This window comes from Dendrobates tinctorius, unplaced genomic scaffold (genome assembly GCF_039654945.1).
Source record: "Dendrobates tinctorius isolate UK_male_01 unplaced genomic scaffold, ASM3965494v1 ptg000063l, whole genome shotgun sequence".
Taxonomy (NCBI): Eukaryota; Metazoa; Chordata; class Amphibia; order Anura; family Dendrobatidae; genus Dendrobates; species Dendrobates tinctorius.
The window spans coordinates 20,130,091-20,154,798 of record NW_027361731.1 but is presented as its reverse complement, the minus strand read 5'-3'; the positions used below and the strand labels follow the sequence as shown (position 1 = coordinate 20,154,798).

General features: G+C 45.2%; 1 protein-coding gene across 1 annotated transcript in view; it reads left to right on the top strand.

Moving 5' to 3' along the window:
* The window catches only part of LOC141094247 (uncharacterized), a 104,613-nt gene that overhangs the window by 64,443 nt on the left and 15,462 nt on the right, over window positions 1-24,708 (top strand). The window contains exons 2-6 of the mRNA XM_073580065.1: window positions 11,039-11,171; window positions 11,297-11,476; window positions 11,560-11,683; window positions 11,767-11,864; window positions 12,063-12,153. Of these exons, the coding sequence (XP_073436166.1) occupies window positions 11,100-11,171; window positions 11,297-11,476; window positions 11,560-11,683; window positions 11,767-11,864; window positions 12,063-12,153 (565 nt within the window). The 5' untranslated portion in view covers window positions 11,039-11,099. The remainder of the gene's footprint in view (window positions 1-11,038; window positions 11,172-11,296; window positions 11,477-11,559; window positions 11,684-11,766; window positions 11,865-12,062; window positions 12,154-24,708) is intronic.

Here is a 24,708-nt window from a genome sequence, read left to right as displayed (position 1 = left end):
GCTGGAATGAATGTGTTGCATGGATTTATGTCTTTTTACATCAATTAAGGAATTTGCTTTCAAGACCTGGTGGGGGCATCACAACACATTAGGAGACCCCAATCAGAGGACTATAAAACATCCGGACTCCTTATCTATGCACTGGTCCAATATTTATGTTTCTCCCTCTCCCATATTGATAGTTCTGCTTCACGTCACTTGTCTTATCCATTGCATTTTTTCTGTGTTGTATTGTGCATAAATATGTGACTCTTCAGATTTTGTATTAGTCTAGCCTGAAGAAGAGACCTGAGTAGTCTCGAAAGCTTGCAATGTGTTACCATCTTTTCAGTTAGCCATTAAAAGGTATCAACCACTGAGGACTCTCAATTCTGAATATTTTTCTATCTACTGGCTAACACGGTACAAAGATATACATCTTTCCTGTATCATCATCATAGGCTTCCTTGATCACCATCCATAGGTCCGGATCATGGATTACTCCGATGAAGTTGGCATCCGATAAAATGGTCTGGGGCAGAGACCCAAATACGGAATCTGCAGAATGGATTTTGAAAAAGCATCAGCTTTCCCATAATGTGAACCTGGACGGCAAGAAATAGCAAAATTTAAATTGGTTCAAGAATAGATTCTACCGAACCTGATGTGGAGACAGACATTTAGCAGATCTCAGGAATTCTAAATTGCGATGATCGGTCAGCACTATGATCTGTTGTGCGGCCTCTTGCAGATGATGCCTCCATTCCTTAAAGGCTGCAATAATCGCTAGAAGTTCCTTATTTCCCACGTTATAGTTCCTCTCTGCACGGGTAAGCCTACGGGAAAAGAAAGCACAAGGATGTAACCGAGCCTTCTCTCCAGTTCTTTGTGAGAGAATTGCTCCCAATGCCCAATCAGAAGCATCCACCTCCACGATGCCCACAGTGGTGGGCATTACGGAAACCTGGCTTGACGAGAGCCATGACTGGGTAACAAACATAGAGGGTTCTACGACATTTAGAAAGGACAGGAAAGATAAAAAAAAGTGGAGGGGTGTGCATCTTCATAAAATCCACATTAAAACCTGTGCTGAAAGAAGACATTGGGGGAGTTACAGCAATGTAGAGTCGCTGTGTAACTGTACGTGGGGATGGTAATAATGGAAAACTGCTAATTGGAGTCTGCTACAAGCCTCCTAATATAGAGGAACAGGTAGAGGAGGAGCAGCAAACAGTAACAGGGTTCTTATAATGGGGGATTTTAACTATCCAGACATTCAATGGGACATAGACTCTTCTGGCTGTGCTAAAAGCTACAATTTCTAGTCCACAGCTCAGGACAATGACCTCTCTCAGCTGGCTGATGAACTGACCAGGGGAGGTGATCTACTGGATCTGGTCCTGTCACATAGACCAGATACAATTTCAGATCTACAGGTCAGGGAGCATTTGTGAGCAGTGACCATAACATGGTAAGTTTCAATGTCATTTTCAATCAAACATTCAAAAAGGCAAATGCCAAAACCTGGAACTTTAAGAAAGATGATTGTAGCAAATTAAGGGAAGAGCTTAATCGTATAGATTGGGACAACGTTATGGTAACTCGGGATACCGAACATAAATGGGGCATTTTTAAGGAAATACTACTAGAATCCTGCAAAAACCTTACACCCTCAGGTAATAATATGTCCAGGAATAAAAAGAAACCATTATGGATGAACAGGACAGTACAAAGTTCAATAAGACAAAAGCAAAGCGCATCCTAAATCTTGATCCAGGAAAGACATATATCTTTGTACCGTGTCAGCCGATAGATAGAAAAATATTTAGAATTGAGATTCCTCAGTGGTTGATACCATGGTGCTATGACCGGGGATACAAAAAGGTTTTGCTACAGGTAGATCCATTCTTTCTCTTATTTTGTGGCGATGAAAATTCATCCTTCTTCTCAGCTTTTGCCCTGTCTCCCCCCACATACAGACTCCCAGTTGGACATTTAGTACAAATAATTAAGTACACCCCGTTAGATGTGGTGCAGCTGAAAGCACCTGGGATCTTGTAGTCCTGATGTGAGTTGAGGATCTTTATCTTGTCCGTGGTCATTATAAATGGACAGGTCTTACTTTTTTCTGGTTGCAAGGAAAGGTTCCTGTAGCTGTTGGAGAGGACAGGGAGCTTCTGACAATGATGTTTCTTAAATTTGGGGGCTGCTTAATATACAGTAGTGGGGGTCTTGAAATGTGGATTGTAATTGTGTAGCTTTTTGTAGTAAAGGTTGTAATTTCTGTGCAGCTCCCCTTAGCACCTCCAGATTTGGATTGTAGGTGACTACTGTAATGTGCTGCTGCAGTGCAGTACAGTGCAACCTCCACCAGGGGGTGCTGGTGAGGGAAGAGAGGTTGCGCGCACACACACAGCATAGTAACACAGAGCAACAGCACAGGGGTCACAGGTAACAAAAGAGTGGTCAGACTAGCCAAAGTCAGCAACTGTCAGGAGCAGAAGTATCAAGGGAGACAGCAAGTGTGTAGTCAGGGACAAGCAAGAAGTCGGGACCTACCAGAAACGTGGTATCAGAAACGTAAGACGTAATCCGAAGTCGGGGTACCAGCCAGAGGGTCAAAAGCCAGTTGGAAAGCGTGGTATCAGAAGCGGAAAAATCAGAAGCAGAGTCCAGAAATCAAGCCAAGTCATATACAAGTCCAGGTAATCAGGGGCAGAATGAACACTAAAGGAATACAGGTCAGAGGCACTAGCTTGGAAGCTTGCTGTATAGCTGACGCTGGCCCGCAGGCTGCAGAGGACTGAAATAACCTAGCCGGCTCCAGAATGAGGCAGAGGGGATTAACCCCCGCATGACCAGTCCAAAGAGAAGACAGCAGAAAACAAACTGGACTGGATTATAACTACTAGAGGTTCACAGTTAACTGTAGAAAAACATTTTTGTATCCCCGGTCATAGCATCATGGACATTAAATTACTTGTTTTAAAAGGTAATTTCAAATCTCAGAGACACAGGAGGGTCTGGGTGTATAAATTTATGACTACCTTTGACTAACTCAGTGCAGGAATGAATGTGTCACGTGGATTTATGTCTTTTTACATCAATGAAGATGTTCAATACAAAATAATATTGTGGTACCGTGTTAGCCAGAATATCGATGTAAATACTTATGTCCCCAAAAAATTGAGACAAGTATTCAAGGAGTGATACCTTTATTGGCTAACCAGAGTAATTATATTTGCAAGCTTTCAAGGCTCAGAAGGCCCCTTCATCAGGCAATTACTGAGAAGAGATGGCGACATTTATATAGGAATTTTACAAGGACATGAGATAATGCTAGAGACAGGCCAAGGAAATCACATTAAGGCTTTTGTTATACATGTAGATGAGGTGGAAGTGTTCTATTAGACATCTGAAGACCTTGTGGAGATGTCAGCTGTGTCCATGTAATGAGTCATGAATACTGGTGTCAAATTGAGTCCTATTGTTAGAGACTGAAACATATTTATAAATCTGAACTCCCAGATTTTTCTTTCTCTGTCACTATTAAAATGACCTTTCAATATTAGGGCTTTTAGATCTGCCATACTGTGTCCAGGTCTAGAGAAGTGTATTCCTACAGGCGGCTCCAGCTCATTATTCATTGTATGTCTATGCAGATTCATCCTTGTTTGTAGTTTTTGTTTAGTTTCTCCGATGTCTGTCCCTGCATTGCACCTTGTACATTGTAACAGTAAGAAATGCAAGACCTGCACCCACATATCACCACCAGATAAAGTCCCCATACCCAACACAAAGCAGCACTAGAAGATCATGGAGTCTTCTTCATGTACATCCTCCAATGTCGCGCACACGCGGCTCCGCTCCGTACACCTTGCGCACACGCGGCTCCGCTCTGTACACCTTGCGCACACGCAGCTCCGCTCCGTACACCTTGCGCACACGCGGCTCCGCTCCGTACACCTTGCGCACACGCGGCTCCTCTCCGTACACCTTGCGCACACGCGGCTCCTCTCCGTACACCTTGCGCACACGCGGCTCCGCTCCGTACACCTTGCGCACACGCGGCTCCGCTCCGTACACCTTGCGCACACGCGGCTCCTCTCCGTACACCTTGCGCACACGCGGCTCCTCTCCGTACACCTTGCGCACACGCGGCTCCGCTCCGTACACCTTGCGCACACGCGGCTCCGCTCCGTACACCTTGCGCACACGCGGCTCCTCTCCGTACACCTTGCGCACACGCGGCTCCGCTCCGTACACCTTGCGCACACGCGGCTCCGCTCCGTACACCTTGCGCACACGCGGCTCCGCTCCGTACACCTTGCGCACACGCGGCTCCGCTCCGTACACCTTGCGCACACGCAGCTCCGCTCCGTACACCTTGCGCACACGCGGCTCCGCTCCGTACACCTTGCGCACACGCGGCTCCGCTCCGTACACCTTGCGCACACGCGGCTCCGCTCCGTACACCTCGCGCACTTTTTAATGGAAAACTATCTCCAATCATTAGCAGTCACCATGTCGTGTTTGGAGAGCCCCTGTGTGCCGAAACATTGGAGTACCCCCACAAGTGACCCCATTTTGGAAACTAGACACCCCAAGGAACTTATCTAGATGCATAGTGAGCACTTTGAACCCCCAGGTACTTCACAAATTGCTCTGTAAAAATGAAAAAGGACTTTTTTTCACTAAATTATTTTTGCCTACATTTTTTCATTTTTACATGGGCAACAGGACAAAATGGATCCTAAAATTTGTTGAGCAATTTCTCCTGAGTACACCGATACCTCATATGTGGTCATAAACCACTGTTTGGGCGCACGGCAGGGCCCTGAAGAGAAGGAGCGCCGTTTGACTTTTGGAATGGAAAATTAGCTCCAATAGTTAGCGGACACCATGTCGCTTATAGAAAGTATGTAGTGTACGTCAGGTTGGTGTGTGTGGTAGGGTATGCACCACACACCCACACACACACCAACCTGACGTACAATACGCCACACACACCAATCTGCCACACTACATTAGGTTAGTGTTTGTGGCGTAGTGTACGTCAGGTTGGTGTGTGTGGTGTAGTATACACCACACACACACACCCCAAGCTGACGTACACTACGCCACACATACCAACCTGATGTAGTATCAAGTTGGTGTGTGGGTGGTGTAGTGTACATCAGGTTGGTGTGTGGTGTAGTGTAGTGTACGTCAGGTTGGTGTGTGGTGTAGTGTGCGTCAGGTTGATGTGTGTGGTGTAGCATACAACACACACACACACACCAACCTGACGTACACTACGCCACACATACCAACTTGATACTACATCAGGTTGGTGTGTATGTGGTGTAGTGTACGTCAGGTTGGTGTGTGTGTGGTGTTGTGTATGTCAGGCTGGTGTGGCTGAGTTCTGTAGTTGAGCGTCAGGATGTGTTTAGTCCATGGACGTGTGATGAATTCTGAAGCACTCATTCAAACACAGTCCAGGTTTGTCGGGACACGTTTCACATTGGAAACGAGCTTCCCTTCTTGTCCCCCTTTTTATAGCATACCCGGCACCTTTTTTTTTTTTTTTCCTCTCACGGGGAAAATGTTGCCCTGGTACCATATGGGAAACTTGAGTTCCAGGGGTGCTGGGGCGCGCTCCGTCCTCCTCTCCAAAAATCATGGCCTTTATCACTGCCTCCTGGAACTCAAGGAAGGAGTGGTTCTGGCCTGCACGTCGTGATAGCAAGTTGTGTTATACAGTGCCATTTGTACGAGGTGCACAGCCAGTTTTTTGTACCTCACCTTCGCCTTCCGCATGGCACTATAGGGCTGGAGGACTTGATCAGAAAGATCAACTCCCCCCATGTGATGGTTGTACGCCAGGACACAGTCCGGTTTGTGGACCGGTGCTGGGGTACCTCGAACGGTGGTGGCCGTGGTGCCAGGACCATGGATTGTGGTCAAGACAAAGACGTCTCTTTTGTCTTTGAACTTGACCACAAGCACGTTGCCGCTATATTGGACCCGGGTCTCACCCTTTCTTAGAGGCTGCTCAATTAGCGGCAAAGGGAGACCCCTCTGGTTTCTGCGCACGGTACCGCAAGCGACGGTAGCTCTGGCAGAGAGGGATTGAAATAGTGTGATGCTTGTATAAAAGTTATCAACGTACAGATGGTAACCTTTATCAAGCAGAGGGTGGACCAAATCCCACACTATTTTCACACTCACCCCCAGAGCAAGTGGACATTCTGGGGGCTGGATCCTACTGTCCTTTCCTTGGTTAAACTCTAAAGCTGAGAGTGTACTCTGAGGTACTCTCACACAGCTTGTAAAGTTTCATCCCGTACCTTGCCTTTTTTGCTGGGCAGGTACTGACGGAACTGAAGCCTCCCTTTGAAATGGATGAGGGATTCATCCACACAAATTTCCCTTTCAGGAATGTACACTTCAGCAAACTTGTTGTTGAAGTGTTCGATGACTGGCTGAATTTTGAACAGTCTATCAAAATTCGGGTCATCGCGGGGAAGGCTTTCAGTGTTGTCCCTGAAATGAAGAAATTTATGAATAGCCTCAAAACGTTTCCGAGTCATAACCATGCCAAATACTGGAGTTTGATATAAAATATCAGTACTCCAGTATTGGCGAATTTCTGGTTTCTTCACAATCCCCATGTGAAGGACCAGTCCCCAATGTTTAATCATTTCTACAGAGTTAACGGGACTCCAAATAGAGAATGAAGAAATTGGGTGTTTGGCCAAAAATTGCTGGGCGTACAAGTTAGTTTGCTCCACCATGAGACTGACGATTGACTCCAAGAAAAAGACTTTGAAAAAGTCTATTTCCCTGAAGTTGGCAGTCTCAAACTGGATTCCTGATTGGGGAACGAAATCAGGAATCCGTTGAGCAAAATTTTCAGGGACGGGGGTCCAGGAGGGAGACCTAGTGCTAGGTTGGGCGTGACTAGCACTTGGCTGTGAGACTTCCTCCAAGGTCTCCAACTCTTCCTCTAAGGCCTCCGACTCTTCTTCCCTGGGCTCCGGACGATTTCTCGTCCTGCGACATCTCGGTGGTGGCAAGTCTGTGTCGCTGGAAGAGTGGGAGGAATAGAGAAAGGTGGGGTCCTCTCTCTCACTTTCAGTATCAGAGGCAATAATTTCATATGCCTCCTCAACTGAGTAGACCCTTTGGGACTGGGATGAGCGGGACATTGTGCGTGTGGTGTGTGTGCGTGTGTAAAAAAACCTTTATTATAGTGTGTATGTGCGAGTGTTTGGTGAAACTTTTTACTGGAGGAATGGGCTGTCAGGAGGGGACTGTCAGGCGCGCGCGCGGGGGGCAGGAGGGGACTGAGGAGATGGAAGTGGAGAAGGAACCAGCGGCAGCAGCAGGGGGGGTGATCAGGGGGGCAGGGGGTGATCACTGGGGCTGGGGGATGGTCACCGGGGGCAGAAAGGAGCTGTCAGGCGCAGGAGGGCGCTGAGGAGAATTAGGTGGAGATGGAACCAGCGGCGGCATCAACAGTAGGGGTGCAGGGGGATGATCAGGGGGATGGTCACCAGGGGCAGAAGGAGGCTGCCGGCGCGGGGCGGGCAGGAGGTGGCTGAGGAGATGGAGGTGGATATAAAAAACAGCAGCAGCAGGGGTTAATAAGGGGGGCAGGGGTTGATGGGGGTGATCACTAGGGCTGAGGGGTGATCACGGGGGCAGGAGGCGGCTGAGGAGCCTGCAAGCAGCAAGGGAAATGATCAGGGGTGCTGGGGGATGATCAGGGGTGCTGGGGGATCACCAGGGGCAGAGGGGGGCTGTCAGGCACAGGGGGGGAAGGAGGTGGCTGAGGAGATAAGGAAATAAAATCCTACAGCAGCAGGGGTTAATCAGGGGGAGGCAGGGGTTAATGAGGGTGATCACTGGGGCACAGGAGGCAGTAGGCGGCTGAGGAGCTGGCAGAGCTGGAAACAGTAGGTGGATGATCGGGGTGCTGGGGGATCACCAGTGGCAGAGGGGGGCTGTCAGGCACAGGGGGGGTAGGAGGTGGCTGAGGCGATAATGAACTAAAAACCTGCAGCAGGGGTTAATCAGGGGGGCAGGGGTTAATGAGGGTGATCACTGGGGCACAGGAGGGGGCTCTCAGGCACAGGAGGCAGTAGGTGGCTGAGGAGCTGGCAGATGTGGAAACAGCAGGTGGATGATCGGGGGTGCTGGGGGAGGATCAGGGGGCAGGGGTGAGTGAGCGGAGGTGGGAGGGGCTGGAATTTGGCGGCGGAGAAGAGCGATATACTACCGGAGGGCAGTGGTGGCAGTGGCGATGACAGCGGCGGTGATCGCAGGTCAGGGCGGCAGTCTGGCACCTTGTTCTTCAGCTTCCACGGACGGGATGAAGTTGAGGAACGAGGCAGCCATGATTTTACTCCGCCCCTCCACATCTGATTGGAGTGCTAGCGTCACATGGACGCTAGCTCCAATCAGATGCGAGGGGGGTGGCAAAAAGGTCACTGGAAGTGATCGTATCCCTGGGGGGGTGAAGCCACCCCCCCTGGGGTCAAGTCTAGGTCCCCCTGCACCGGCGGGTCGGGTGAACTTTCATTGAACCCGCTCACCCGACTCGCAGGAGGGAGATCTTTTCATGACGCCGCATAGGCATCATGGGTCATTTTGGCACGACTTTTCATGACGCCTATGTGGCGTCAAAGGTCGTGAAGGGGTTAAGTGAAAAATTTATTGTAGTATAATATGAACATCAGACATTTTTAATGATACAATAATCATTTTTATGATACAATAATCAAGATGTTTAGATAGAAAATAATATATATTTATTGGAATACAACTTTACAACACAACTGTAATAAATTGTAAATATGTAATACACTATGTAATATCGATTACATATATACAGTACAGACCAAAAGTTTGGACTCACCTCTTTCAAACAGTTTTCTTTATTTTCATGACTATGAAAAATGTAGATTCACTCTGAAGGCATCAAAACTATGAATTACCACATGTGGAATTATCCACAAGAAGAAGAAAGTTCGTTCGGCACACCGGCATAAATTAAAAAAAAACTTTATTAGGCTAATATGCCATATTAAAATGCAAAAAACACCTGATGCGTTTCTGGTGCACAAAGGCACCCTTAGTCATAGGGAAATAAAAACAAGATGCATAGAAAAATATATACAGGTTACAAACCAATCACAAAGCTTGCAATTAATGACAAAAAGTGGCAACACATGAAAGGAAGAGTGAGCGGTTCCTTGCCACGATACAGATCACTCCAGGATTGAAGTTCCAAGAAAAAAAAGAAAGAAAAATAAATCAATCATACAGTCAAACATATATTTAGTCGATATTAGGCAGATCATACTTGTATTTTATACAACTGGAGAATTTTTTTTCACAGTAATATAAATGGATATATCTAAAAGTAATTAAATAACTCCAAAATGATCTTCCAATGGAAAATGGATTTTCTGCGCAGAAATAAATGATTCCATGCGAAGGGTGGGAATGAGTGCCTACGAGCAATATATAGAATTAGTCAGAATCAAAAGGAATTTTTTACACCTCAAAAATAATTTAGAGATGCGCAGGAATGAGTGGTTCCATGCAAAAGGTGTGAATAAGTACCTACAAGCAATATATGGAATTAGTGACCATCAGATGGAGTTTTTTGCACATAAAATGGCTTTTCAGCGCAGAAGTAAAATATTTCATGCAAAGAGCGTGACTGAGTGCTTAGGAACAATATATAGAATGTCACAATGAAAAAAAAAGTTTTTTTGGACATGAAAAATAATTTATAGATACGCAGGAATAAAAGGTTCCATGCAAGAGGTGTGAAAATTTCTTTTTTAGTATCTTAACCCATTCTTTAATGACATTTTTTGGTAAAGAAAGGTGGCTATATTGGTCACTGATATTTTTTGTTTTGTTTTTGAGTGTCAAATGTTTATTTCTTCATTTTCTGTTGTTAGATTGGTTTACCTGGTGAAAATAAACACGTGAGATGGGTATATATTTGGTTTTTATTAAGTTGCCTAATAATTATGCACAGTAATAGTTACCTGCACAAACAGATATCCTCCTAAGATAGCCAAATCGGAAAAAAATCCCACTCCAACTTCCAAACATATTAAGCTTTAATATCTATGAGTCTTTTGGGTTGATTGAGAACATAGTTGTTATTCAATAATAAAAAGAATCCTCTCAAATATAACTTGCCTAATAATTCTGCACACGGTGTATATAGGGGATGGGAATGGCTGACCGAGCACAGCTGAGAGCTCAGAGTTTTCAACATGGTCGATTAACCCGTGTTCTGCCAAAAGGAATGAACACCATTAATAATAATAATAATCTTTATTTTTATATAGCGCTAACATATTCCGCAGCGCTTTACACCATTAAAAAGAAGTGCTTTTCAGCGCAGGAGTAGTAGCAATCAGACGCCGCGGTCTTCTGGATACTCTGCAGTAACCCCGTGACACCTATCAAAAGCATTATTGGAAACGCGATCATTTACCGAAATGTGCTCGAACTTTGCTCTGGAACACTAATCCGAATGTGCTACGTTCGTGCCGAATTTGAGATTGGCAAATGTTTCCCGACAAGTTCGCACATCTCTGCTCCCCGTATTGTATACTGCACATTGATGCCTTCCTGGACAATCCTTTTTTTTTTTTTTTTTTTCATGCACTCGTAACAGAAGGAGTGCCCATAGTGAGGTCACATTATGATCTCTGGTCCTCAGACTGGACGGGGTCCTGAGATGCCATTTTTTGGCGTCTTATCTGCTGTTTTCTGGTCACTTCTTGTAACTGTTTTGCAGCTTTAGAAACCTGAAGGGGTTAATAGAAGTTTTAAAACTGAAACTATGAACAGTGAGTTGTTTTTCATTTTTGTGCATTATGTTCCCACTTTTGCACTTTTTCGGATTGGTTACAGGACATGTCCACCTGACATGACACGGTGTACACATGTCCTTACACTATATCAGCATCACTGCTCCTGTGTCTTGTTTTCCCATGGTATTTTGTATGATTCTTCATCAGCTGATCTTCCTTCCATTTAGGATCCTGGCAGATACAATCGGTATAATTATCTTCTAGAAGATTTACTTTAAACATTAACGAATGACTACAGACAAGATGGCGGAGAGGATATTACACCTCACCCTAGAGATCCTCTTCCGGCTTACTGGAGAGGTGAGAGATTCTGATGATGTCACATTACATCATTCTTATCTATGGGAATAACGGACAGAACTGGAGAGGTGAGGACTCTGGAAATGTCTGTAGTGAGATTTATTAATGTGTCTCTCCATAACCAGGATTACACAGTAGTGAAGAAGACCTCTAGTGAGCGCTGTCAGGACCCTGTGTCTGAGGGATGGGGAAGACCCCTGAGCCCAATCACGGGGCCTACACCTCACCCCCTGATACATGAGGACATCAATCACCAGAAGATCCTAGAACTCACCTACAAGATGATTGAGCTGCTGACTGGAGAGGTGACACTGCTGGGAATGCTGGGACATTATATAGTAACTCTATAAAGGGATCGGGGGGATGACGGTATCATTGTATGTGTCAGGTTCCTATAAGGTGTCAGGATGTCTCCGTCTATTTCTCCATGGAGGAGTGGGAGTATTTAGAAGGACACAAAGATCTGTACAAGGACGTCATGATGGAGGTTCCCCAGCCCCTCACATCACCAGGTAATAGTCAGGACTAAATACACACGGCCTATAATTATCTGTATGTAAAGAATGAATTCAGTCCCTGTATGTGTTTCCTCCAGATCTATTCGGTACGAGGACAACACCAGAGAGATGTCCGCGTCCTCTTCTTCCACAGAACTGTAACCAAGAAGATCCCAATGTTCCTCAGGATCATCAGGTAGATGGAGAGAAGGTGTCATGAGATCTCCCCTATGATGTGTAGACGGCTGTGAAGGTCTTGTGCTCAGTCTTGTTCTATCCACCAGTATTATATGTTTTATACTTGTGTAATGAGAGCGGTGGAGATGGCAGGATTAGAGCTGATCATGGATGGGACTTCTCCATCTGTCGGTGACTTTTACAATATTTGTTTCAGGGTGAAGATCTGACCCATATTAATACTACAGAGACATATGTGAGGGGTGATGAGCGGTGTAAAGAGGCGATTCCTACAGGTGACTACCCAGGTGAGTAGTGACCACTAAATGCAGAGAAGTCACAGATTCTATTGTAATTACACACGGGGTCAAAATTTTTGTACTCCTCGTTTAATGAAAGAAAAACCCACAATGGTGACGGAAATGACTTGAATCTGACAAAAGTAATAACAGATAAAAAATAATCTATGAAGATGAACAAATGAATGTCAGACATTGCTTTTCAACCATGTTTCCATAGAATTTTTAAAAAATAAAACTCATGATATTATGTGACGAAAGACGTGTTAAATCAAGGTGTGTCCACTAATTAGCATCACAGGTGTCTACAATCTTGGAATCAGTGTGTGGCCTGTATAGAGGCTACAGATACTCGCTGTGCTGTTTGGTGACATGGTGAGTATCACACTCAACTTGGACAAGAGGAAGCGAAGTAAAGATTTGTCTCTGGAGACTAGAAAGAACATTATAGACAAACATGTTAAAGGTAAAGGTTATAAGACCATCTCCAAGCAGCTTGATGTTCCTGTGACTACAGTTGCACATATTATTCAGAAATGTAAGATCCATGGGACTGTAGCTAACCTCCCTGGATGTGGCCGCAGGAGGAAAATTGCTGACAAATCTTACAACAGGATAATGACCCAAAACATACAGCTAAAAACACCCAAGAATGGCCAAGAGGAATACATTGGACTATTCTAAAGTGGTCTTCTATGAGCCCTGATCTAAATCCTATTGAGCATCTTTGGAAAGAGCTGAAACATGCCGAAAGCAAATTTTGGCAAAGTGCCAACAATTTTTTCTGGCCCGCACCAGGGCAAGTGGGAAGCGCGAGGCTAAGTGCTAGAACTGGTGCATCTTCTATATGCTCCATTTTTGGTGTGGCTGAGAGCTGATGTTTTTAGTCTGGAATGGGGCCAATGTCCATTGTTTCATTTGTAGGCTATTAATAGCAGCCCGCAGTTGTCTGCCAAGCCTTTGCTGGTTAATAAACAGAATGATGATTCTGTCACACTAAGGTGCGACCCGTCTTAATTGTCTGTGGCCGAATCGTAGCTTTGGCACAAGGTATACGTATACTCGAGGAAAGAATACACAAGACAAGAGGGTATCGTGTCAGTATGATTCTTCTCTGTCTTTAATCAAACGTGTACAGCTTTTATAACAGAATTTGAGCTACATCATCAGTTACATCATGGACATATTTCCAGTTACTATTTGCTTTTCTCAGGTTGCTACACAATCATTATGTACACTTCTGGGCTACCGTTTACTGCTCCCACATTGCTAAACAATACTTATATACACAAGTATTGTCTTCTAGCTTGGCACACCCTGGTCCACCCAGTTTATTCAATATTTGATGAAGCTTAGGTGAGTGATACCATACAGAAACAACTCTAAGAAAATATAAGAAAATATAAGAAAATCAGAAGTATCTTAAAGCAACATGATCCCAATATCCAGCAAAGCGTCCATATATTGATACAGTTTTGATTCTTGTATATATTCATGTGCCATATATTCTTCCCTTAACAGTCCCTCCTTTGGAGATATGCAAAATCAAAACCCTAATCTCGTCGAACCTATCGATCTGTCCTCCCGGCCTACCTATCTCAACAATGCTGGAACCTAACTAACTAATCTTCACCGTATATACGAGACGACCCATCTCTAGTAGATGGACCCCCTCCTAACGGACTTTGCACAGGAGGAAGTCAGATCCTGGACTTTCCCTCATTGGCTTGCTTCAGACAGGCATATTCCGGAGGTGGTGATTGCATGTTTTCATACAGGGAATCTTCAAAATCGGCATGCATGGTCATCACTGTGGTTTCCATAGTTTTCATCATCATTTTCTTAAGACATGGAGCTAAGCAGCATAGAATTAAGGCTACAATAATTAGAACACATAATATGGTTATTCCAAACTTTGTAAGTGCTTTTTGCCAGCCATTCCACCACCCAAACCAGGTATCCCATTTGTCATCGGTTCCAGAGTTTCGAGCTAACTCTTCTGATAGGTCAGTAAGGCCTTTAAGTGCTCTGGATATACTTCCAGAGGGGGCGGTATTGTTCGGTATATAGGTGCAGCAACTGGAACCTATCATTTTGCAGACTCCGCCTTTTTCTGCTAGGATCATGTCTAAGGCCATCCTGTTCTGGAAGGCCATGATGGATGTGGGGCCTAATTGCTCACTGAGTCCCCGTATAGCATCTCTAGTAAAATTAACAAACCTCTGCTGATTATAGTATAAGTAATTTATCCATTTTACATTCTTATTTACCCCAATCATGGGAATAATTGACTCAAAACCAGCTGCTATCTCATTTCTGGCTTTAAACTCATTAGGTACCCCTTGTGGAAGCCCAATAGAATCTATGTAAATATGGGGGTCAAAAGAACCTTGAAGTTCCTTCTTTCCTTGGAGTTCCCTCTTTACCCTTTTTGGCAAACGCTTTTCGTGGAGTACTTGATCCCAGCCGGGTAAATCAAATATATGGAAAGGCATAAGGGCTTTTACTATGGCACACTGTCCTTTCCATGGAACAGTGAGTCTTGGCCTGATCTTCATGTCCCCACATAACCAATATACATCAGGCAATTGGTAAATTTGGCCTATTAACAAGGAGTCGTTATATAGGTTACCTTCCTGTACCTGAATGACTTGATTATTACAGTAACCAGATGGTAGGTTGTTCACTTGTCTACCAGGGGCATCTCGTTGGAAGCAGGTGTAATTACCTGGGTAGGGGGTGATCCCATGGCCAGTTGGTTCGGTATTTTGGTGAGGTGGGTATAGATGGGCTATGGATTGGCATTTTTGTGAATCACCTGGTTGATTATCCATGTATAGAGATAGGGTACACAGGAACCCCTTCTCATCTTCCCAGGGGTTAATTGGGAAAGGTACGGTGCCTAAATGGGGTCTGGCGGTGGTGCAAGCTATGCATGAGGAGCGGTTTGCACTAGTGGCAGTATATCTCACCCATTCGAGCCAGATGTTGGAGTCAGAAAACCCTGTTTCTATGGCAAGTTCTTCCTCATATGTCAAATCTACTAGGAACTTAGCTCCTGGTACTGGTTCATCTATCTCTTCAATTGGTGGTCTAGATTCAAGGTTTCTTAATCGGAATTTACCCATGTTGTCACCCTTTCCGGCTCTACCGGCTTTTGTACTTGAGCCTAGTACGTACAACCCTTGGTCATTTTCTGAGGGGTTGTCAATAGTAAGGTAGAGAACTATGCATCCCTCCCTGGGGCAGTGGGTGGCAGGGATGGGTAAGCCTGGAAAGGCTCTCTGGCCTTTGAAAGGGGCTTTAGTTAGAGTCATGCGGGATAATAGGCTGGCTCCCCATTTGTCCCTTCGCTCTAAGGCTGGGAGTGGTCGATAACCCCAATCATGTTCACCGGTGTTCCATCCAACAAGAGCCCAATCCTCAAAGTTTGACCCTTCCCCCCTTTCAGCTGTGGTGACGCAGATGAATTGGGTACCTAACCAAATATCAAACTGTCCCATGGGGCCTGGGCAGTCTACTATAAGACATTAGTCAAATTGATATGTTACCCTGGGGGTGGAAACATTATACCAGAAAGTCATCATGCCCTCCTCATGAGTGATTGTCCCCAGGAGGTTGGCTACAGGGTGAATTAAGTAAAGGATAAGTATTAGGCAGATGAAGGGTGGTGGTCGCCACTGGCTTCTGGATCTGGGACCTTCTTGCAGTGTGAAGCGTGGATCCATGTGGGCTTGCCCTCGAGCTTGACAGCTGTGGTAGTAGTCAGCAGGACTTGGTATGGGCCGTCGTATCTGGGTTCCAGGGTACGTCTGTTGAACCTCTTAGTGAGGACCCAATCACCAGGCTGGATCGTATGGGTTCCTTCTAGGTCCTGTGGATCTGGGATGGATGAAAAAACTCGAGAATGTATTTTAGTTAAGTGCTTAGTTAGTTCAATTACAAACTTAGTCCAAGTGTCATACTGCAGAGACAACTGTTGTGGGAAATACAGTCCTAGCCTTGGAGCACTACCAAACAGGATCTCGTATGGACTAAGCTTGGTGGGACCAGCAGGTGTATGTCTGATGCTGAACAGTGCGAGGGGAAGACTCTCATGCCATGGTCTTCCTGTCTCCTGTGCAGCTTTTAGCATCTTACACTTTAATGTACCATTCAACCTCTCAACCTTGCCACTGCTTTGTGGGTGATATGGAGTATGTAGGGCCAACTCGGTCCCGAGGGCCTCCCATATCTCTTTTGTGAGATTGGCTGTGAATGCGGGTCCTTGATCACTTTCTATAGTCTCTGGGAGCCCATACCTGCACACTATTTCTGAGAGAAGTTTTTTAGCAGTGGTTTTTGCTGATTGGTTCTTGACAGGGAAGGCTTCTGGCCACCCTGAAAATATGTCTATTGCTACTAAGGCATACTCAAAACCCCCTGAGTGTGGCATTTGTATGTGATCTATCTGTATGCACTGGAAAGGGTACAGGGGTCTGGGTGTACATTTCTGAGGTGTTTTTTCGGTTTTTCCTGGATTGCATCGGGTACAGACAAGACACCCTTTTGTAATGTTGGCGGCTACTGTTGAAAAGCCTGGTGCGTGGTAATACTGGCGGACAAGGTTGTGCATCTTGACCTTGGACTGGTGAGTTGTGCCATGAGCCCATTTGGCCACCATAGGGTAGAGAACTCTTGGTAGGCAGGGCTTTCCTCTGTACATCATCAGATGTCTGGCATCTATTGTGGCTCCATCCAGGGTCCAGTGGTCCTTCTCTTCCTTGGATGCTTGTTTCTGAAGTGTGGAGAGTGTCTTCTCCCAGGGCTCCTTTTCCTCTGATACTGAGTCCTTAAGAGAGAAAAGATGAACAGTTTCTGGGTCAAGTGGTAGTAAGGCAGCCTCTTTTGCTGTGACATCAGCCAGTCTGTTGCCCACTGCTTCCTTTGAAGTTCCTCCAGTGTGTGCTTTTACCTTTACCACCGCAACTCTTTCTGGCATCAACAAAGACTCCATTAATTCTTGTATGGCTCTGTGGTGTCTGACAGGCGTTCCATTGGATGTGATGAAGTCTCTTGCTCTCCAGATTGGTCCATAGTCATGACAAACACCATGAGCGTAGCGTGAGTCAGTATATATTGTGGCTGTGCGTTGAGCAGACATCCGGCATGCTTCTGTTAAAGCTCGCAGTTCCGCTTCCTGGGCAGAGGCGGATGGGGGTAATGGTTGTGCTAGTAACACAGTATCTTCTGTAACTATTGCCATACCCGTGTGGAACCGGCCTTCTTGGTCTGCATATCGTGATCCATCCACAAAGAGCGTCAGGTCCGGGTTTTCCAAAGGAACATCCGTGACTGAATCAAACCCGGAGGTTTCCTGTCTCATCAGAGCGAGACAATCATGTTGGGCCATTTCAGAGTCGACTACCTCTTCCACTGATGTGTCAGAGATGTGGTCTTCGCCCTCCCCTCCTTCTGGCAGAGGTAGGAGAGTGGCTGGGTTAAGAACAGCACACCTGGAGATGGTAACGTTGTCTGTAAGCAGAAGGGAGCATTGGAGACCTAAGTGACGGGCGGCAGACAGGTGCTTCGGCTGTGTCTGGGCCAGGATGGCAGTAATGTCATGAGGCGCCATGATCTTCAGCTGGTGACCCAGTATGACATCAGATGTCTTGTCCAGGAGTAGGTGGGTTGCAAACACAGCTCTCATGCAAGTTGGAGCTCCACGAGCCACTGGATCCAGTCGGGCAGAATAGTACCCAAGAGGGCGTTGTCTTCCTCCATGGAGCTGCGTCAGGACTCCAGTTGCATGTCCTTGTTTTTCCATGACAAACAGGCAAAATAGCTTGTTGTAGTCTGGTAGTCCTAGGGCCGGAGAGGATGTGATGGCAGTCTTTAGCGTGTGGAATCCATCGATGGCTTCTTTGGTCAGGTTGAAGGGGTCGACCTTGAGGCAGTCATACAGAGGTTGCATGTGCAGAGAGGCATCGAGGATCCAGGGACGGCAGTAGGAGACAAGGCCAAGAAAGGTCTGCAGTTGTGAGGGCTTGATCGGCAGGAGTATATTTCGTACAGCCGTTTTCCTGTCCTCAGTCAGGTGTTTGGTTTGGTGGGAAATACAGTGTCCCAAAAATACCACTCTTTCCTTGCAGAACTGCAGTTTGTCCTTTGATGCTTTACATCCATTGTGTGCCAAGAACTGTAGTAAGGAGATGGACTCCGTTTGGGCTTCTGTCAGAGTGTCAGCACAGAGGAGGAGGTCATCTACGTACTGTAAAAGAACAACAGTGGGATGTGTCATCTTCCAGGGGTCCAAGACAGTCATCATGGCTTGAGTAAACATAGAGGGGCTATTTTGCGCCCCTTGAGGCATCACAGTCCAGGCATATTGCCGACCCTCATGCGTGAAAGCAAACAGGTACTGACAGTCAGGATGTAGAGGCACACTGAAAAATGCATTTGCTAGGTCAATCACCGTGAACCACTTAGAGGTGGGTGGGATGGATGAAAGCAGTGTGTGTGGGTTAGGCACAATTGGTGTGTCCAGTACTGTGGCTTCATTGACAGCTCGCAGATCATGTACCATGCGAAACTTAGTAGGTTGTCCCTTTGGAGTTTTCTTCTTCAATGGAAACAGAGGAGTATTGCAGGGTGACTTGGTGGGTGTGATGGTTCCATTCTCGAGGTAGATTTTCAGTTGTTGTGTAATAGCAGCAGATTGTGAGGTAGAGAGCGGGTATTGTGGTTTCCTGGGCAACAGTGCTCCAGGTTTCAATTCTACCTTCACGGGCGGAACCTTAAGCCGGCCAATGTCTTCTTGGCCTCGCGCCCACAACATGTCTGGGATCAATGCCATGATTTCTGGTTTGACTGGATCTATGGACGCGCCCTGCTCGTTACACTGCAAAGAGAAAAAAGCGTATAATTCTGCAGAGTGATCATAAGAAAGTTGGGTCTTAAGACTGACTGTCCCGTCTTCGTGAAACAGAATATTAGCTTGAAATTTTGACAGCAGGTCTGACCCTAGCAGATTGACTGGACAGGTGGATGAGACTACCAATTGAGACAACATGGTTTGTGTTGGCTGGAGACTTACATGGAGGGGTCTGGTCATTGGTGTGTACCGAGTATTTCCATCCACCCCCACACAAGGCACGATTTCATCCGTCAGACAGTCTGGATCTGGTAGGTCAATGTTTCTGATTACACTTCTGGCTGCACCGGTGTCCACCAAGAAAGTGAGGGGTTTGCCCTCAACCTCTAACTGGATAGTGGGCGTTGGTCCACTTGGTTGTTTTGTGGAGTGTATGAGTAATGGGGTGTGTGGTGGATCCGGCTTGCCAATGTCCTATTGTGGACGGGGTCCAGGTGGTCCCTGGGTGGGCTGCTGTCGCTGTTCTGGCCCTCTCCTGAGTGGAGCTGATCTACAGTTCCTCCTTAGGTGTCCTATTCTCCCACAGTTGAAGCAGGCTACCCTAGGTCTCGGTGGTCTGAGATTACTCTGGGACGGGTCTTGGGACAACAGAAGGGTGGTGCGGGGTTTAGCTGACTGGTTTAACTCTAGTCCCTTTGCAACAGTATGTAGTACCTCTGATTCTAGTCTGCGGTATTCTGGCCTGGTGTTTTGCAGTTGCTTGCGTATTGGTTCTCTGAGACCCTGCACAAAGGCCTGTACCCAAATTTGGTGGTGGGCTTTGTCCACGAGGTCAAATCCTAAATCAGTAAACATTTGATTCAACCTGTGGTAATATTTTTCCACCGATTCATTTTTCTCTTGCATTGTATCCTGTAAGGAGGTGGCTTGGTCTATTAGGCGGTCCTTGGCCCAGCTCTGGAGTTTTTCTAGGAAGTCCCCCCCCAGAGGCTAGGGTCTGATAATATTCAGGCATTCCACTCGTGGGTCTTAGGGATGGTTCCATTACAGGCCAAAATGAATCTCCTGCTTTGATCTCGGCCAACCCGATTAAATCTATCCATGCTGCTGCATGGGTTTTGTGTATCTGACTCATTTTTCTATAAAAAGGCATAGGGTGCCCCTCTGGATCAGGTAAGCTGTTAACTAGAGTGGCAGCTTCCTGTGGTTTCCAGCTCACATATCGGGTACTACGTCTGGTAGGAACAAAAATGTCATTGGTGGGGGCTACATGCTTAGTTCGGCGTGGGTAGAAAGCATTTGTATATTCGGGGCTATTTGGGGGACTTTCATCCTCGTACAAAGGTAAAGACATCCTCCCTAGATTGCCTGATGCTGCTACACCACTGCTTGGGTCTGGATCTGTATTAAGGGAAGAATATATGGCACATGAATATATACAAGAATCAAAACTGTATCAATATATGGACGCTTTGCTGGATATTGGGATCATGTTGCTTTAAGATACTTCTGATTTTCTTATATTTTCTTATATTTTCTTAGAGTTGTTTCTTTATGGTATCACTCACCTAAGCTTCATCAAATATTGAATAAACTGGGTGGACCAGGGTGAGCCAAGCTAGAAGACAATACTTGTGTATATAAGTATTGTTTAGCAATGTGGGAGCAGTAAACGGTAGCCCAGAAGTGTACATAATGATTGTGTAGCAACCTGAGAAAAGCAAATAGTAACTGGAAACATGCCCATGATGTAACTGATGATGTAGCTCAAATTCTGTTATAAAAGCTGTACACGTTTGATTAAAGACAGAGAAGAATCATACTGACACGATACCCTCTTGTCTTGTGTATTCTTTCCTCGAGTATACGTATACCTTGTGCCAAAGCTACGATTCGGCCACAGACAATTAAGACGGGTCGCACCTTAGTGTGACAGAATCATCAGTTGGCGCTCAAACAGTGGGGCTCAGGACGATACCAGACGATCACAGCCGCAACAAAATCTCCCCCAGGACGGACGTCTTTCCAGCAGGACGAGGCTGCAGCTCGAGACCAGGTGAGAAAATATATCATCTTACCTAACCTTCTGTATTCACGTCCGGCTGGGAGGAGATAGTTGGCTGTCTTCTCTGAACCCTTAAACTGACCACGTTTGAAAGTCCTGAGCCTACGGACCCGGTCAGGTATATAATTCCTTAATTGTCTGTGTGTATTGATCGATCTAACCAATTCTAAAATTCTAAAGGCGTGTCTAGTATCTGTTAAAAACTATTTCATGCTGCACTAGGGCTATTAGAAGCATACAGAGCAGAGTTAAGGGGAGGGGTTCACACTGAGTTATCACCCTGGTTCCGACCTTAGACGGTCGAAGAGGAGATATACACATAGGTGCTCACATCCGGCCATACGCCCACGGTATAAACTGGGCCCGGTGACGTGAATGACACGGTATATATATATTTTTAAGGAAAGAGGTGATTACTAATTTTTCCCCCTCTGCTGAAATATCAACCACCTATTTATAAGTGATTACCACTATTTACTACACCTAAAGTGACAAAAAAGCCTAGCCCTAGTTGCCTTGGTAACAAAGAAACATTGATTGTTGTATTGCAATAATTTTTGTAGAACTGACATATTGATGAGACACGCCTGTCTGCAGCTCTTATACTGAGAAAAACTGGTAAAACTAGTTAGACCGCTACTTCAGCTGCATTTCCTGAACTCAAAGTGTTTTACAATCACGCTGAATTACCTGTAATCAGTCCGGAAGATATAACATTATATTATATAGAGTGTAATAAGTTGTTTCATAATACACACATACACAGTAACCTTTTTTTGACATATTTACAACTACGGCAATATAAAAGTTTGAGATTCTGCTAAGATACAGTGGTTGAAAATTAAGTTATAAACATGGGTCATAGTGAGTCTAAGGCTAATTATTTTTCTGCTCAAGAGGTAGTGGCACAAAGAGAAGGCAAACAGTATGTTAAAAATGCGAAACTCCTCCTAAAGCTTGTAGGGTCTACAACCCGAGGGGGGAGACTTGATGAGACAGAATGGAAAAGTATGTTAATTACCAAGAAAGGCTTGTTACGTGACAGGAATGTATTGAGGGATGCGGAAGCATGGCACAGAGCCTCAAGGGAAATTAAGAGACAAATGTGGGTTGAAGAATGTGATTCTGCCACTGGTGAATATATGTACAAGCCACCTCTTGATAAAATGACTCCAGTTTTGGCAGCTGCACCTGCACCATATAAACCACCTCCGTATAATCCAGGGGGGTGGACATGTGCAGTCTGTCAAAATCAGAACCCAGATTGGAGGGACACATGTGCCGTTTGTGGGGCACCCCGCCCACACAAGTTTTCTTCCTTGTACCCAGTCCTGAATGTAGACGGCACACCTCATGTACCAGAGGCCGTCTTGAGACAAACTACACACACACCTACACCGGCAGCCATTTTATGTAAGGGCACACGTCACCCAGCAGCCATTTTAGCTCCGGTAGTATCTGGTATATATACAAATGGTGAGCAGAGTGAAACTGAAGGAGAGGATAAGGAAGAAAAACCAGAAACCTGTTTTTCCACAACCACATCTTTACCACAGACAATTAAGACGGGTCGCACCTTAGTGTGACAGAATCATCAAGGTGTCTACAATCTTGGAATCAGTGTGTGGCCTGTATAGAGGCTACAGATACTGACTGTGCTGTTTGGTGACATGGTGAGTATCACACTCAACTTGGACAAGAGGAAGCGAAGTAAAGATTTGTCTCTGGAGACTAGAAAGAACATTATAGACAAGCATGTTAAAGGTAAAGACTATAAGACCATCTCCAAGCAGCTTGATGTTCCTGTGACTACAGTTGCACATATTATTCAGAAATTTAAGATCCATGGGACTGTAGCCAACCTCCCTGGATGTGGCCGCAGGAGGAAAATTGCTGACAAATCTTACAACAGGATAATGACCCAAAACATACAGCTAAAAACACCCAAGAATGGCTAAGAGGAATACATTGGACTATTCTAAAGTGGTCTTCTATGAGCCCTGATCTAAATCCTATTGAGCATCTTTGGAAAGAGCTGAAACATGCCGAAAGCAAATTTTGGCAAAGTGCCAACAATTTTTTCTGGCCCGCACCAGGGCAAGTGGGAAGTGCGAGGCTAAGTGCTAGAACTGGTGCATCTTCTATATGCTCCATTTTTGGTGTGGCTGAGAGCTGATGTTTTTAGTCTGGAATGGGGCCAATGTCCATTGTTTCATTTGTAGGCTATTAATAGCAGCCCGCAGTTGTCTGCCAAGCCTTTGCTGGTTAATAACTATAGGGGGACTTTACGTTATTTTGTTTTTAGCGGACCCCCGTTATAATAACAGTAAAGGCTAAGTATACAACTGAGAGCTGATATTAATAGCCTGGGAAGTTCCATGGGTATTACCCCCTTTCCAGGCTATAAAAATCAGCCCACAGCCATCTGCTTTCCCTCTGCTAGTTAGGAAATTAAGCCCATGCAATTTTTTTTCAGAAAATAATTTAATTAAATACATGTACAGTAAGCTGCACATACATACTGTGCTAATTGTATGTGTGACTGACCTCTTTATATCGATCTATTCTATGTATACAGGGTGGGCCATTTAGATGGATACACCTGGGCGGCCATTTATAAAGTTGGATCCAAAAGGGACACCTTCAAAATGGCCGCCATGGTCACCACCCATCTTGAAAAGTGTTCCCCCTCCAACATACTAATGTACCACAAACAGACAGTTGATATCACCAACCATTCCCTTCTTATTTAGGTGTATCCATATACATGACACACCCTGTATATATTGTTTGTAATCTACCTGTTCTATTCTGTCGCGTCACGCTGTGATCCTGCTGTACGCGGCAGATGAATTGCCAGATTTTCATAAAATGTATACAGTATATGTGTTTATTGAAGTATATTTCCTTGGAAAAATATGTGTAAATGACAGAGTAATTCGCTATGTCAAAGTTCATGTTTAAAATCGTATTGCAATCAAATAGCAATTACATGGCATTCGGATGTTATTCGGATGCTAAGTGTGAAAAATCAGATTGTACTCGCATTAAAATCGCATGGCACGTTTATGACATTAGTCCTAATTTTCTAGACTGAAATCGGAACTTTTTTTTCATGGTAATGGGTACAAGCCCTCAACACCTAATCCCCTGAAGCCATTGTCACCTTTACACAAACAAAAATAAGACAACAATATCTCTCACCTGTCCAAAATTGAATGAATAGCGTTGTCAACGCTGTAATCAAATTGTCTGACATTTGCTCATAATAATAATAATCTTTACTTATATAGCGCCGCCATATTCCGCAGCACTTTACATTTCACGGGGGACTTGTACAGACAATAGACATTACAGCATAACAATAATCACATAGATCATAACAGATACCAAGAGGAATGAGGGCCCTGCTCGCAAGCTTACAATCTATCAGTAAAAAAGGGAGACGCGAAAGGTGGGTGGTAACAGTTGCCCTGATTGTATGGACCAGCCATAATGTTAAGTGTGTAACAGTACAGACACAGAGCGCTAATGGATGCATAAAGCATGTGGGAACATGATGCGGGGAACCTGGTTATGGTAAAAACTTTTGGCTGTGCCACAAAGGGATAGATTAGGTTAATGTGTTGAGGCGGTAGACCAGTCT